This window comes from Oppia nitens, unplaced genomic scaffold (genome assembly GCF_028296485.1).
Source record: "Oppia nitens isolate AA-2021 unplaced genomic scaffold, nextdenovo-longstitch-racon4-pilon3 scaffold11_pilon_pilon_pilon, whole genome shotgun sequence".
Classification (NCBI taxonomy): Eukaryota; Metazoa; Arthropoda; class Arachnida; order Sarcoptiformes; family Oppiidae; genus Oppia; species Oppia nitens.
The window spans coordinates 1,420,433-1,431,706 of record NW_026533190.1 but is presented as its reverse complement, the minus strand read 5'-3'; the positions used below and the strand labels follow the sequence as shown (position 1 = coordinate 1,431,706).

The 11,274-nt window shown below is 31.7% G+C and overlaps 4 protein-coding genes across 4 annotated transcripts; all 4 read right to left on the bottom strand.

The window, feature by feature from the left end:
- Positions 1-1,523: 1,523 nt before the first annotated feature.
- Positions 1,524-4,353, bottom strand: LOC128953555 (prolyl 4-hydroxylase subunit alpha-1-like). Its single transcript, XM_054299047.1, has 3 exons — positions 4,344-4,353; positions 2,488-3,195; positions 1,524-2,386 (listed from the first exon to the last, which is right to left on the bottom strand). Exons 1-3 carry the CDS (start codon positions 4,351-4,353, stop codon positions 1,524-1,526), a joined length of 1,581 nt encoding a protein of 526 aa, XP_054155022.1.
- A 202-nt stretch (positions 4,354-4,555) lies between these two features.
- On the bottom strand, positions 4,556-6,954 carry LOC128953545 (prolyl 4-hydroxylase subunit alpha-1-like). Its single transcript, XM_054299036.1, has 3 exons — positions 6,879-6,954; positions 5,587-6,359; positions 4,556-5,449 (listed from the first exon to the last, which is right to left on the bottom strand). Exons 1-3 carry the CDS (start codon positions 6,952-6,954, stop codon positions 4,556-4,558), a joined length of 1,743 nt encoding a protein of 580 aa, XP_054155011.1.
- Positions 6,955-7,208: 254 nt separating this feature from the next.
- LOC128953534 (prolyl 4-hydroxylase subunit alpha-1-like) lies at positions 7,209-9,083 on the bottom strand. The gene is made up of 3 exons (XM_054299025.1): positions 8,311-9,083; positions 7,342-8,200; positions 7,209-7,225 (listed from the first exon to the last, which is right to left on the bottom strand). The coding sequence occupies exons 1-3, from the start codon at positions 8,446-8,448 to the stop codon at positions 7,209-7,211; spliced, it is 1,014 nt and encodes a 337-aa protein (XP_054155000.1). The 5' UTR covers positions 8,449-9,083.
- Positions 9,084-9,403: 320 nt separating this feature from the next.
- Positions 9,404-11,178, bottom strand: LOC128953524 (prolyl 4-hydroxylase subunit alpha-2-like). The gene is made up of 2 exons (XM_054299013.1): positions 10,375-11,178; positions 9,404-10,270 (listed from the first exon to the last, which is right to left on the bottom strand). Exons 1-2 carry the CDS (start codon positions 11,176-11,178, stop codon positions 9,404-9,406), a joined length of 1,671 nt encoding a protein of 556 aa, XP_054154988.1.
- Between the last annotated feature and the right edge of the window lie 96 nt (positions 11,179-11,274).

The following is an 11,274-nucleotide window of genomic DNA, read 5'->3' as shown; positions in this document are numbered from 1 at the left end:
TAATATTTATGGATTATGGAAATTATAGATAATTTATATATATAAAAAATATTATTTGAAAATAAAATCTAATATCTGTTTCATTGAGAAATATGATTAAAAAATATGATGAGTTTTACAAATTTAACTTTCAGTCAAAATAAAAAACCAAAAAAAACATATCAAATTTCATTTTAATAATAAAATAATTTTTTTTGTTGATTATTTTGTCTCAAATTATTTTCTAGATTTATACATATTTATAAAACAAATTTAAATATATTATTATTATTATTAATTAATTAATTAAGTCTAGAAAAATAATCTATAAATAACAAATAAAATACAAATTATTTTGTAATTTTATTTGTATTTATTTTGTAATCATTTTTTTTGAATGAAAAATAATGATACAAACGCTTAGACCGATTGAAATCAGAGAACCGGAAAAGTCGTTTAAGTCTAGACTAAAACACTGTCTGTATATGTTTGGCCTACCGGTGCTCGTACTGTCCATAGTTATTATCATAATTGTTTGCCATCAAAAACAATTGGCTACTACTACTAGTAGTAGTAGTAGTACCGGTAGTACCGATAAACAAAGTCTACTGGACGGACATCCCGATCCTATCGGCAATCTATCGCTTCTATGGACAGCACCGGTGTTTAACAGCAGCAGCAATGATGATGATGTGTTGGATGATTACTATCATACCGGTGCTACTGATGGCCTACAAGTGCCCAATGATCATCACCAACACCAATGGTTGGCCACAGTTGTCGTCAATCGGGCAATGATCGACACCCGCAGTCACTGGCCTCGAATCGGCTCAACTAATATCTATGTTAGCGCAGCCATCGATGGCCAAACACTAAGTCGGACACCCGATATATGGAACTCTCTGTGGCCAGTCTGGGACTACACGGTGGCCACTGGTATCAAAGTTACCGGCGATAGTGTCCTAGAGTTGACTATCTATAAGATCATACCCTATAAGGCTAAAGAAATGGCTTATATTTATCAGAATTTTTCGCAATTGATAGCCGACAACAATATCGACATCGACTCTGTTATCAATGGCCAGACCCGTACGGTACCGTTCATTGGCGGCCAACTTCGGTATACAGTTTGGCTCAATACTACTGATGTTTAATTCAAAAAAAAAATTGTTGTTTCAAATCACTTGTTTAGCTTTTTTGTTTTGTTTATTTGTTTATCAATTATATAATAAAAAATTAATAAATAATCAATAGTTTAATTGTATTAAAATTAATTAAAAAAATTATATTATAATTAAATTAAAAATTAATATATTAAAACTGAACAAAAATTAATATATTTTAATCAATAAATTTAATTTTGTTAAACAATTTTTATTAACTAATATATAATACTTACTACGTATACATAAACTGTATATAATATAAATATTATAATATATCATAAATATAAATAAATAATTAATATAAAAATAATTCATATACTAAATAATATTTTTTAACAAAAAATAACTACAAAGTTATATATAATATGGTTTTTAAATCTAAATTAAATTAAACGATTGCTTATCCAATAGACACGGTTTATGAAATACTTGTTCCGTATAGTTGATCCATTTGGTGGCAATCCATTTGGCCGGGCCTACCAGCACCGGGCATCCATTGTGCAACATATCCCAGTCGACTAACCCCGAACTCCGGAGATTATACCAGAACAATGCCGATCCCTGTTTGGGCTCAACCCTTAGATTCAATCGGGGAAAAACAGTAGCACCGCCTGCTTGGACATCGCTCAGGTAGCTGATCCATGTGGCCATACGATTGACAGGCAGTCCATACTGTTCACTATAGTATGGTTTAACTACATTCACGTCGTAATGATTTCTATAGTATCCGCCGACGCCATACTTGATTACATTGAACTGTTCCGACCCATTGATGTTAACACCAGTTATAGCACCGATACGTCTACTGATTCGTTCAACTATTGGATGAATCCTATCACTTATCCAACATCCCTGAGCTAAACGTATATCCGAAACAATACCTGTTTTTCTATTATTATTAGCTATCATTAATCTAGATAACTGTGCCCGGGCTAACAGTTTCAGTACAGCTAATTCAATGGGACCGAGTATGTCGTGAAACATTACTATCCCGGGTTTGTCATACAATTGTTCGACTTTCACACGGGTTAGCCGTAGTAACGGCCGGTTAGTTGTATCCAAATAACGACACGTCAATCGCGACTCCCTTACTGTCCGATTCATATGTTTGTTGTCGACTACTAGTCCGCGACATAATTGTTGCGATTGAACGTCCAATTGATTGTAATGTTGTTGTCGTGTTTCCGACAATTGATTGGTTAATGTTTTGTTTGATAAGCTATTTGCTGTCGATTTGTTGTCTTTAAGGTAATTATTGATTTTATTTTCAAACTTAAAATATAATTAAAAAAAGTTATTATTTTTTCTTCAATCATCTGTACTTAACTCTACAAAAAAAAACTTACGATTAAGTCAACAAACAATTGATTAAACAGTATATCTGTATCGCTCGGGTAGTCGACTAATTCATTGGATTTATTCATATAGTGAACACTTTGATTATAATCTCCCAGTCTATAGTAGGCCAGTGCCATATATTTAGCAACTTTCGACTCAAACAACTTATCTGACATTATGTTGACATTATATATCTGTTTGTTGGTCTCATTGAACCATTGAATGGCATTTTGATAGTCACCCGCAATAAACGTTTGTTTTCCAATCAGATAACAGTCGGCAGCCGTTAGCCGGTGTGTGTCATCTGACGGCTGGATTGTCATCACTCGGCCATCCGATACTGACCAGAACCGTACCGAACCGTTTGCTAGCGACTGTATGTCCAATTGGTAAGTATTTACCAAATTTTGTAAACCTTTAGCCGCTTCAGTCAATTCATTGTTTTCAATTGGATTCACTCGTAACCGGAGCTTATTGTGTGTCGGCTGATCCAATAGTTTGTCTACTTGTGGCCATTCAGTGGCCAGTCGTTTGATAAGCAGATATATGTTTATCGGATGTGATAGATATGCATCACTATCATTGACTGCCAATTGATTGTATTGTTTTAGTCCATCAATTGTTGACTTTAACTGTGAAAGTCTATGTTCTTCATCAGTGATATATTTCTCAACAGTTTGTATCCATTGACTCTCCTCTATGATAGTTGACTCTAGTTTTGTAAAGTTTATATTAAAACATTGTATAAAATTTAATAATAATAATAATACAAATATAAATAAATAATAAACAAAATTAGTCATTTTTTAAATTTTTTTAAAATATACTATATTACTTGAATAACTTAATTAATTAAAAATTTTAATATAATATTTTTTATTTAAATATATAATAAAATCAATACAAGATATTACTATTACTAAAAAAATTACAATATATTAGGATTTATTTTAATGCTATTCATGATAGCTGTTTTTTTTATAAAAATAAATATTATAAATAATTGTAATTTTTATACTAATGTTAATTAAAATAATATAAATAATAAATCTTTAAAAAATAAATTATGAAACAATTGTTTGGTATTTATTTTATTAGTAAAAATATATGAAATTTTAAATTAATATTTGAAAATAAAATATATTATCATTTATATATATATATATACAGTATATTTCATAAAATCTCGGCTTTTTTTAACTGCTCATAAAAATCGGTAAATAAATCACAGGAACAAAAATAATTTTTAAAATTAATAAATAAGTATATAATAATTAATAATATGTATAATTAATTAAAAAAATTTAACTGTAAGCCCGCCATTCGGGTAAATAATTTCGGTTATTTTAGCGATGGTGGGGGCAATAGCAGTGATTTATGTGTAGAGCACATACACTACCCCTATTTTTTTCGGTTGGCATGTTTTCGGGCGGACTTTCAATGGTCGCGCTCACTATTAGGAATGGTGTGCTTAATATCATTGGAAAGTGTATATAAAAACCTTTCCAATGATATATATCAACCCTTTCTATATTTTTTATATTTAAAGTTATACCACTTTTAGTGGTAGTAGTAAATAGCCGAGATTTTATGCAATATACTGTATATTATCATATATTGATAAATATTGAAAAACAACTTAACTTAAAAAAAGTTTTTAAAAACAAAAATCAAATTTCATTGATAATAAATATCTGTATTTTCTTTTAATTATTTGTCTATTTTTTTAGATTTTTGTTTAATTACTATTTGATGAATATATATATATTTTTTAATTAAATAATTTATAAGTAAAAAATACAAAATCAATTTAATTAGGACTAGACTTAAACATTGTCTCTATACACTTGTTTGGCATACCGGTGCTCATAGTGTCTATAGTTATTGTAATTAGTACTGTATTATTGTTGTCACTGTTACCGCACTACTACCGCAATATTGGTTTTATTCGCAATACTGTTGGAGGGGGGTTCTAGAGTGGGGGTGTAAACTGTATTAATATTTATATACCCGTATAATATCAATATATTATCAATTCAATATTTATTTATTTTTATTATTTTTTTTGTAATTTACAAATAATTCAATAAATGTCTATCTAATAGACATGGCTTATGTAACTGTTGAACAGAAAACGGTATCCATTTGGTGGCAATCCATTTGGGTGGGCCGGCCAGCACCGGGCATCCACTATGCTGTGTATCCCAATCGACTAAACCGGAACTTTTCAGATTAAACCAGAACACTGCCGATCCTTTACGGGGCTCTACCCGGACATCCAATCGGGGGAAAACAGTAGCACCGCTTGCCTGTACATCGCTCAGGTATGTAATCCATGTGGCTATACGATCGTATGGCAGACCGTACTGTTCGACAGTGACCGGTCTGAAAACTGACACATCGTAATGATTTACATAATACCCGCCGACGCCATACTTGATTACATTATACGGTTCGGCGTCATACATGTTAACACCAGTGACGGCACCGATACGCCGACTGAATCGATCGACCACTTCATGATCAAAATCATCTAACCAACTGCCCTCAGCTAACCGTCCGCCGTAAATATCAAGTTTTGAATTAGAAAATATCATTAATCTGGCCATTTGTCTGCTGGCCAACTGTTTCATTAAATCTATTTCCCGGTCACTGATTATGTCGTGAAATACGACTATCTCTGGTTTGTCATACAATTGTTCGACTTTCACACGGGTTAGCCGTAGTAACGACCGATTAGTTGTATCCAAATAACGACACCGCAATCGGGACTCCACTGACCGATTCATACGTTTTACTCCGCGACACAATTGTTGAGATATTTTTAAAAATTTTGTAACATTTTTATAAAAATTATCGGATGTTTGTTGTTGTTGTGGTGTTTCCGACAATTGATTGGATGTTTTGTTGTTCAATAAATTGCTATTTGTTTTGACGACAACTTTATTATTGGTCTTATTTTGAATCTTTAAAATTATATAAATAAAAAAAATAAAAATCAATATTATTATTAGTAATTAATGACTTAAATTGTTTAAGTGAAAAACATTTAAAAAAAAATATTTTAAAGTATTTTATGAATAATTTTCAAAAAAAAACTTACCATAAAATCAACAAATAGTTGTCTAAACATAAACTCTGTATCGCTCTGGTAGTCGTCGACTAATAATAAATTTTTGGATTTATTCATATAGTTAACACTTTGATTATAATCTCCCAGTCTATGGTAGGCCAGTGCCATATGTTTAGCTAATTTCGATTTAAATAAATTATCGGTTGTGTCATTATCTGACCGTTTAATGGTCTCTTTGAACCATTGAATAGCACTTTCATAGTAATCCTCAATAAGTGTTTGTTTTCCAATCAGATAACAGTCGGCAGCCGTTAGCCGGTGTGTGTCATCTGACGACTGGATTGTTATCTCCCGGTCCTCCGATTCTGACCAGAACTTTACTGAACCGCTTGCCAGCGCCTGTATGTCCAGATTGTAAGTATTTACCAAATTTTGTAAACCTTTAGCCGCTTCAGTCAATTCATTATTTTCAATTGGATTCACTCGTAACCGGAGCTGATTTTGTGTCGGCTGATCCAGTAGTTTGTCCACTTGTGGCCATTCAGTGGCCAATCGTTTGATAAGTAGATATATGTTTATCGGATGTGATAGATATGCATCGGTATCATTGACTGCCAATTGATTAAATTGCTTTAATTCATTGATTTTTGACTTTAACTGTGAAAGTCTATGCTCTTCATCAGTGATATATTTCCCAACAGTTTGTAACCATTGACTCTCCTCTATGATAGTTGACTCTAGTTTTGTAAAGTTTATATTAAAACCATGTATTAAACTAACAAATAATGATAATATAAATATACAGTAATTTAGATAAGCTATTGATTGATTACTTTTTACAAACATTTTTTTACATAAAGTATAATAATATGTATATAAACATTGATATTAATAAATTAAAATCAATATATAAATAAATATATAATTAAATAAACTATTATTATTATTTTTTAAAAAACATATGTGTCTAATGTAAAAGTTTATTTACAATTATAAACATTCAATACTTTATGTATTGAATAACTTATTTATTTTATAGTATTATATCATATTTGAAAAACATTCATAAAATATAATAAAGTTTTTTATTTAAAATCTATTTATATATATTTATGTAAGTAAATGATGATATATTGATTATATTATATATATGTTAATTATTTAACTTTGTTGAAAAAATTTAAACATTGATGACTACTAAATAAAATTTATATATAAAAAAAATCTAATACTGTATATATGTTTTTTTCAACAACAAAAAAATAAATGTTTAATTGTTTATAAATAATTCAACGATTGTCTATCTAATAGAAACGGTTTACGAAACGCCTGTTCCTCATAATCTATCCATTTGGTGGCTATCCATTTGGCCGGGCCTACAAGCACCGGGCAAACCATCGTCAAGCAAATCAAAATCAATATAACCGGAACTTTTCAAATTATACCAAAATACGGCCGACCCTTGTCTGGGCTCAACCCGGACACCTAGTTTAAGGAAAACAGTAGCACCGCCTCCTAATTCAGATATAATTTATATAAGAAATAAAAATTAATAATATTTTATCATTATCATTGAATTAACATTTTATAAATCAAGATACACATATATAAATATCTGGGTTAAGCAAGGTTTTTTTTATTTTAGTGGGGGTCTACGGTGGTGTGTAGACTGTATTAATATTTATATAAATTTATATACCGTATAATATCAATATATTATCAATTCAATATTTATTTATTTTTTGGTAATTTACAAATAATTCAATAAATGTTTATCTAATAAACATGGCTTATGTAACTGTTGAACAGAAAACGGTATCCATTTGGTAGCAATCCATTTGGGTGGGCCGGCCAGCACCGGGCATCCACTATGCTGTGTATCCCAATCTACTAAACCGGAACTTTTCAGATTAAACCAGAAAACTGCCGATCCTTTACGGGGCTCTACCCGGACATCCAATCGGGGGAAAACAGTAGCACCGCCTGCCTGTACATCGCTCAGGTATGTGATCCATGTGGCTATATGATCGTATGGCAGACCGTACTGTTCGACAGTGACTGGTCTGAAAACTGACACATCGTAATGATTTATATAATACCCGCCGACCCTATACTTGATTACATTGTACGGTGCGGCGGCATACATACTGACACCAGTTAGGGCACCGATACGCCGACTGATTCGATCGACCACTTCGTGATCCATATCCTCTAACCAACTGCCATCAGCTAACCGTTCTCTGGAAACCCGACCTTTTGATCCAGTAAATATCATTGTTCTGGCCATTTGTCTACTGGCCAACTGTTTCATTAAATTTATTTCCCGGTCACTGATTATGTCGTGAAATACGACTATCTCTGGTTTGTCATACAATTGTTCGACTTTCACACGGGTTAGCCTAAGTAACGGCCGGTTAGTTGTATCCAAATAACGACACTTCAATCTGAACTCGACTGATCGATTCAGACGTTTTACTCCGCGACACAATTGTTGCGATATTTTTAAAAATTTTGTAATATTTTTATAAAAATTATCGGATGTTTGTTGTTGTTGTGGTGTTTCCGACAATTGATTGGATGTTTTGTTGTTCAATAAATTGCTATTTGTTTTGACGACAACTTTATTATTGGTCTTATTTAGAATCTTTAAAATTATATAAATAAAAAAAATAAAAATCAATATTATTATTAGTAATTAATGACTAAAAAATATTTTAAAGCATTTTATGAATAATTTTCAAAAAAAAAACTTACCATAAAATCAACAAATAGTTGTCTAAACATAAACTCTGTATCGCTCTGGTAGTCGTCGACTAATAATAAATTTTTGGATTTATTCATATAGTTAACACTTTGATTATAATCTCCCAGTCTATGGTAGGCCAGTGCCATATGTTTAGCTAATTTCGATTTAAATAAATTATCGGTTGTGTCATTATCTGACCGTTTAATGGTCTCTTTGAACCATTGAATAGCACTTTCATTGTTGTCCTCAATAACTGTTTGTTTTCCAATCAGATAACAGTCGGCAGCCGTCAGCCGGTGTGTGTCATCTGAAGGCTTGAATGTTATCTCCCGGACCTCCGATTCTGACCAGAACCGTACCGAACCGTTTGCCAGCGCCTGTATGTCCAGTTGATAAGTGTTAACTAAATTTTGTAAACCTTTAGCCGCTTCTGTCAATTCATTGTTTTCAATTGGATTCACTCGTAACCGGAGCTTATTGTGTGTCGGCTGATCCAGTAGTTTGTCTACTTGTGGCCATTCAGTGGCCAATCGTTTAATAAGTAGATATATGTTTATCGGATACGATAGATATGTATCGCTATCATTGACTACCAATTGATTAAATCGCTTTAATTCATTGATTTTTGACTTTAACTGTGAAAGTCTATGTTCCTCATCAGTGATATATATCTCAACAGTTTGTAACCATTGACTCTCCTCTATGATAGTTGACTCTAGTTTTGTAAAGTTTATATTAAAACCATGTATTAAACTAACAAATAATGATAATATAAATATACAGTAATTTAGATAAGCTATTGATTGATTACTTTTTACAAACATTTTTTTACATAAAGTATAATAATATGTATATAAACATTGATATTAATAAATTAAAATCAATATATAAATAAATATATAATTAAATAAACAATTATTAATATTATTATTAAAAAAACATATGTGTGTAATGTAAAAGTTTATTTATATCATAAAATTCAATTCAATAATATACAAATATTAATTTTAAATAATAAATTATTATTAATAATAATATTATAACTATTAATCAAAATTTTATAATTTATTTGTTATTTTTTAATTAATTAATTAATTTAATTTAATTAACATAATTGAATAACTGTTTATCTAATAGACATGGTTTATGAAACTCCTGTTTTGTAAATCTGATCCATTTGGTGGCAATCCATTTGGGTCCGCCCACCAGCACCGGGCATCCACTGTGCAACATATCCCAGTCGACTAACCCGGAACTCCGGAGATTATACCAGAACAGTGCCGATCCCTTTTGGGGCTCTACCCTGACATTCAATCGGGGGAAAACAGTAGCACCGCCTGCTTGGACATCGCTCAGGTATGTGATCCATGTGCCCAAACGATCGTATGGCAGACCGTACTGATCGTCGCCAACATATGGTTTTTTGACCACAACATCGTAATGATTTGAATAATACCCGCCGACCGCATACTTGATAACATTGTACGATTCAGTGCCGTAGATGTTAACGCCAATTATAGCGCCGATACGTCTGGTCAGTCGGGCAACCACTGGATGATCCCTATCCCGTAGCCAACTGCCATCGGCTACCCGACTACTGGATAGTGTTTTTGTCTTATTTTTTAATACAAATAATCTGCTCAACCTTTTCGCGGCCAACTGTTTCATTACATCTATCTCCCTATGGTCGAGTATGTCGTGAAACACCACTATTTCTGGTTTGTCATACAATTGTTCGACTTTCACACGGGTTAGCCGTAGTAATGGCCGGTTAGTTGTATTCAAATAACGACACCGCAATCTGGACTCAACTGACCGATTCATACGTTTCAATCCGCGACACAATTGTTTGGATATATCGATAAAATATTTATCTAAGTCTTGATGTTGAGAACCGTTTGGTTGTTGTTGTTGTTGTTTATCTGACAATTGATTTATTTCTTCATAATTATTAGACTTATTTGTTATCTTAAAAAAAATATAATTAATTTTTTTTAAAAGCAATTCATACTAAACATATGTACATTAATATGTTATAAATTTTAAAACAATAAAAATCAAATAAAACTTACAATTAATTCAGCAAATAGTTGGTTAAACAGTATATCTGTATCGCTCTGGTAGTCGACTAATTCATTGGATTTATTCATATAGTAAACACTTTGATTATAATCTCCCAGTCTATAGTAGGCCAGTGCCATATGTTTAGCTACTGTAGACTGAAATAACTTATTATCCGTTGTGTTGTCAATAACTGTTCGTTTAATAGTCTCGTCAAACCATTGTTTGGCACTTTGATTGTGACCAGAAATAAGTGCTTGTTTTCCAATTAGATAACAGTCGGCAGCCGTTAGCCGATGTGTGTCATCTGATGGCTGGAAGGTTATGTCTCGGCTCTCCGATTCTGACCAGAACTGTACCGAACCGTTTGCCAGCGCCTGTATGTCCAGTTGGTAAGTATTTACCAAATTTTGTAAACCTTTAGCCGCTTCAGTCAAATCATTGTTTTCAATTGGATTCACTCGTAACCGGAGCTTATTGTGTGTCGGCTGATCCAGTAGTTTGTCCACTTGTGGCCATTCAGTGGCCAATCGTTTGATAAGTAGATATATGTTTATCGGATGTGATAGATATGCATCGCTATCATTGACTGCCAATTGATTGTATTGTTTTAGTCCATCAATTGTTGACTTTAACTGTGAAAGTCTATGCTCTTCATCAGTGATATATTTCTCAACAGTTTCTATCCATTGACTCTCCTCTATGATAGTTGACTCTAGTTTTGTAAAGTTTATATTAAAACCATGTATTAAACTAACAAATAATGTTACAACTATTGCTGGTAATATAACTAAACAGTAAATAAAATTTGCCATTTTTTTAATTAAATATTATTATAAATACTTTATGTATTGAATAACTTATTTAGTTTATAATATTATATCATATTTGAAAAATATGCATAAAATTTA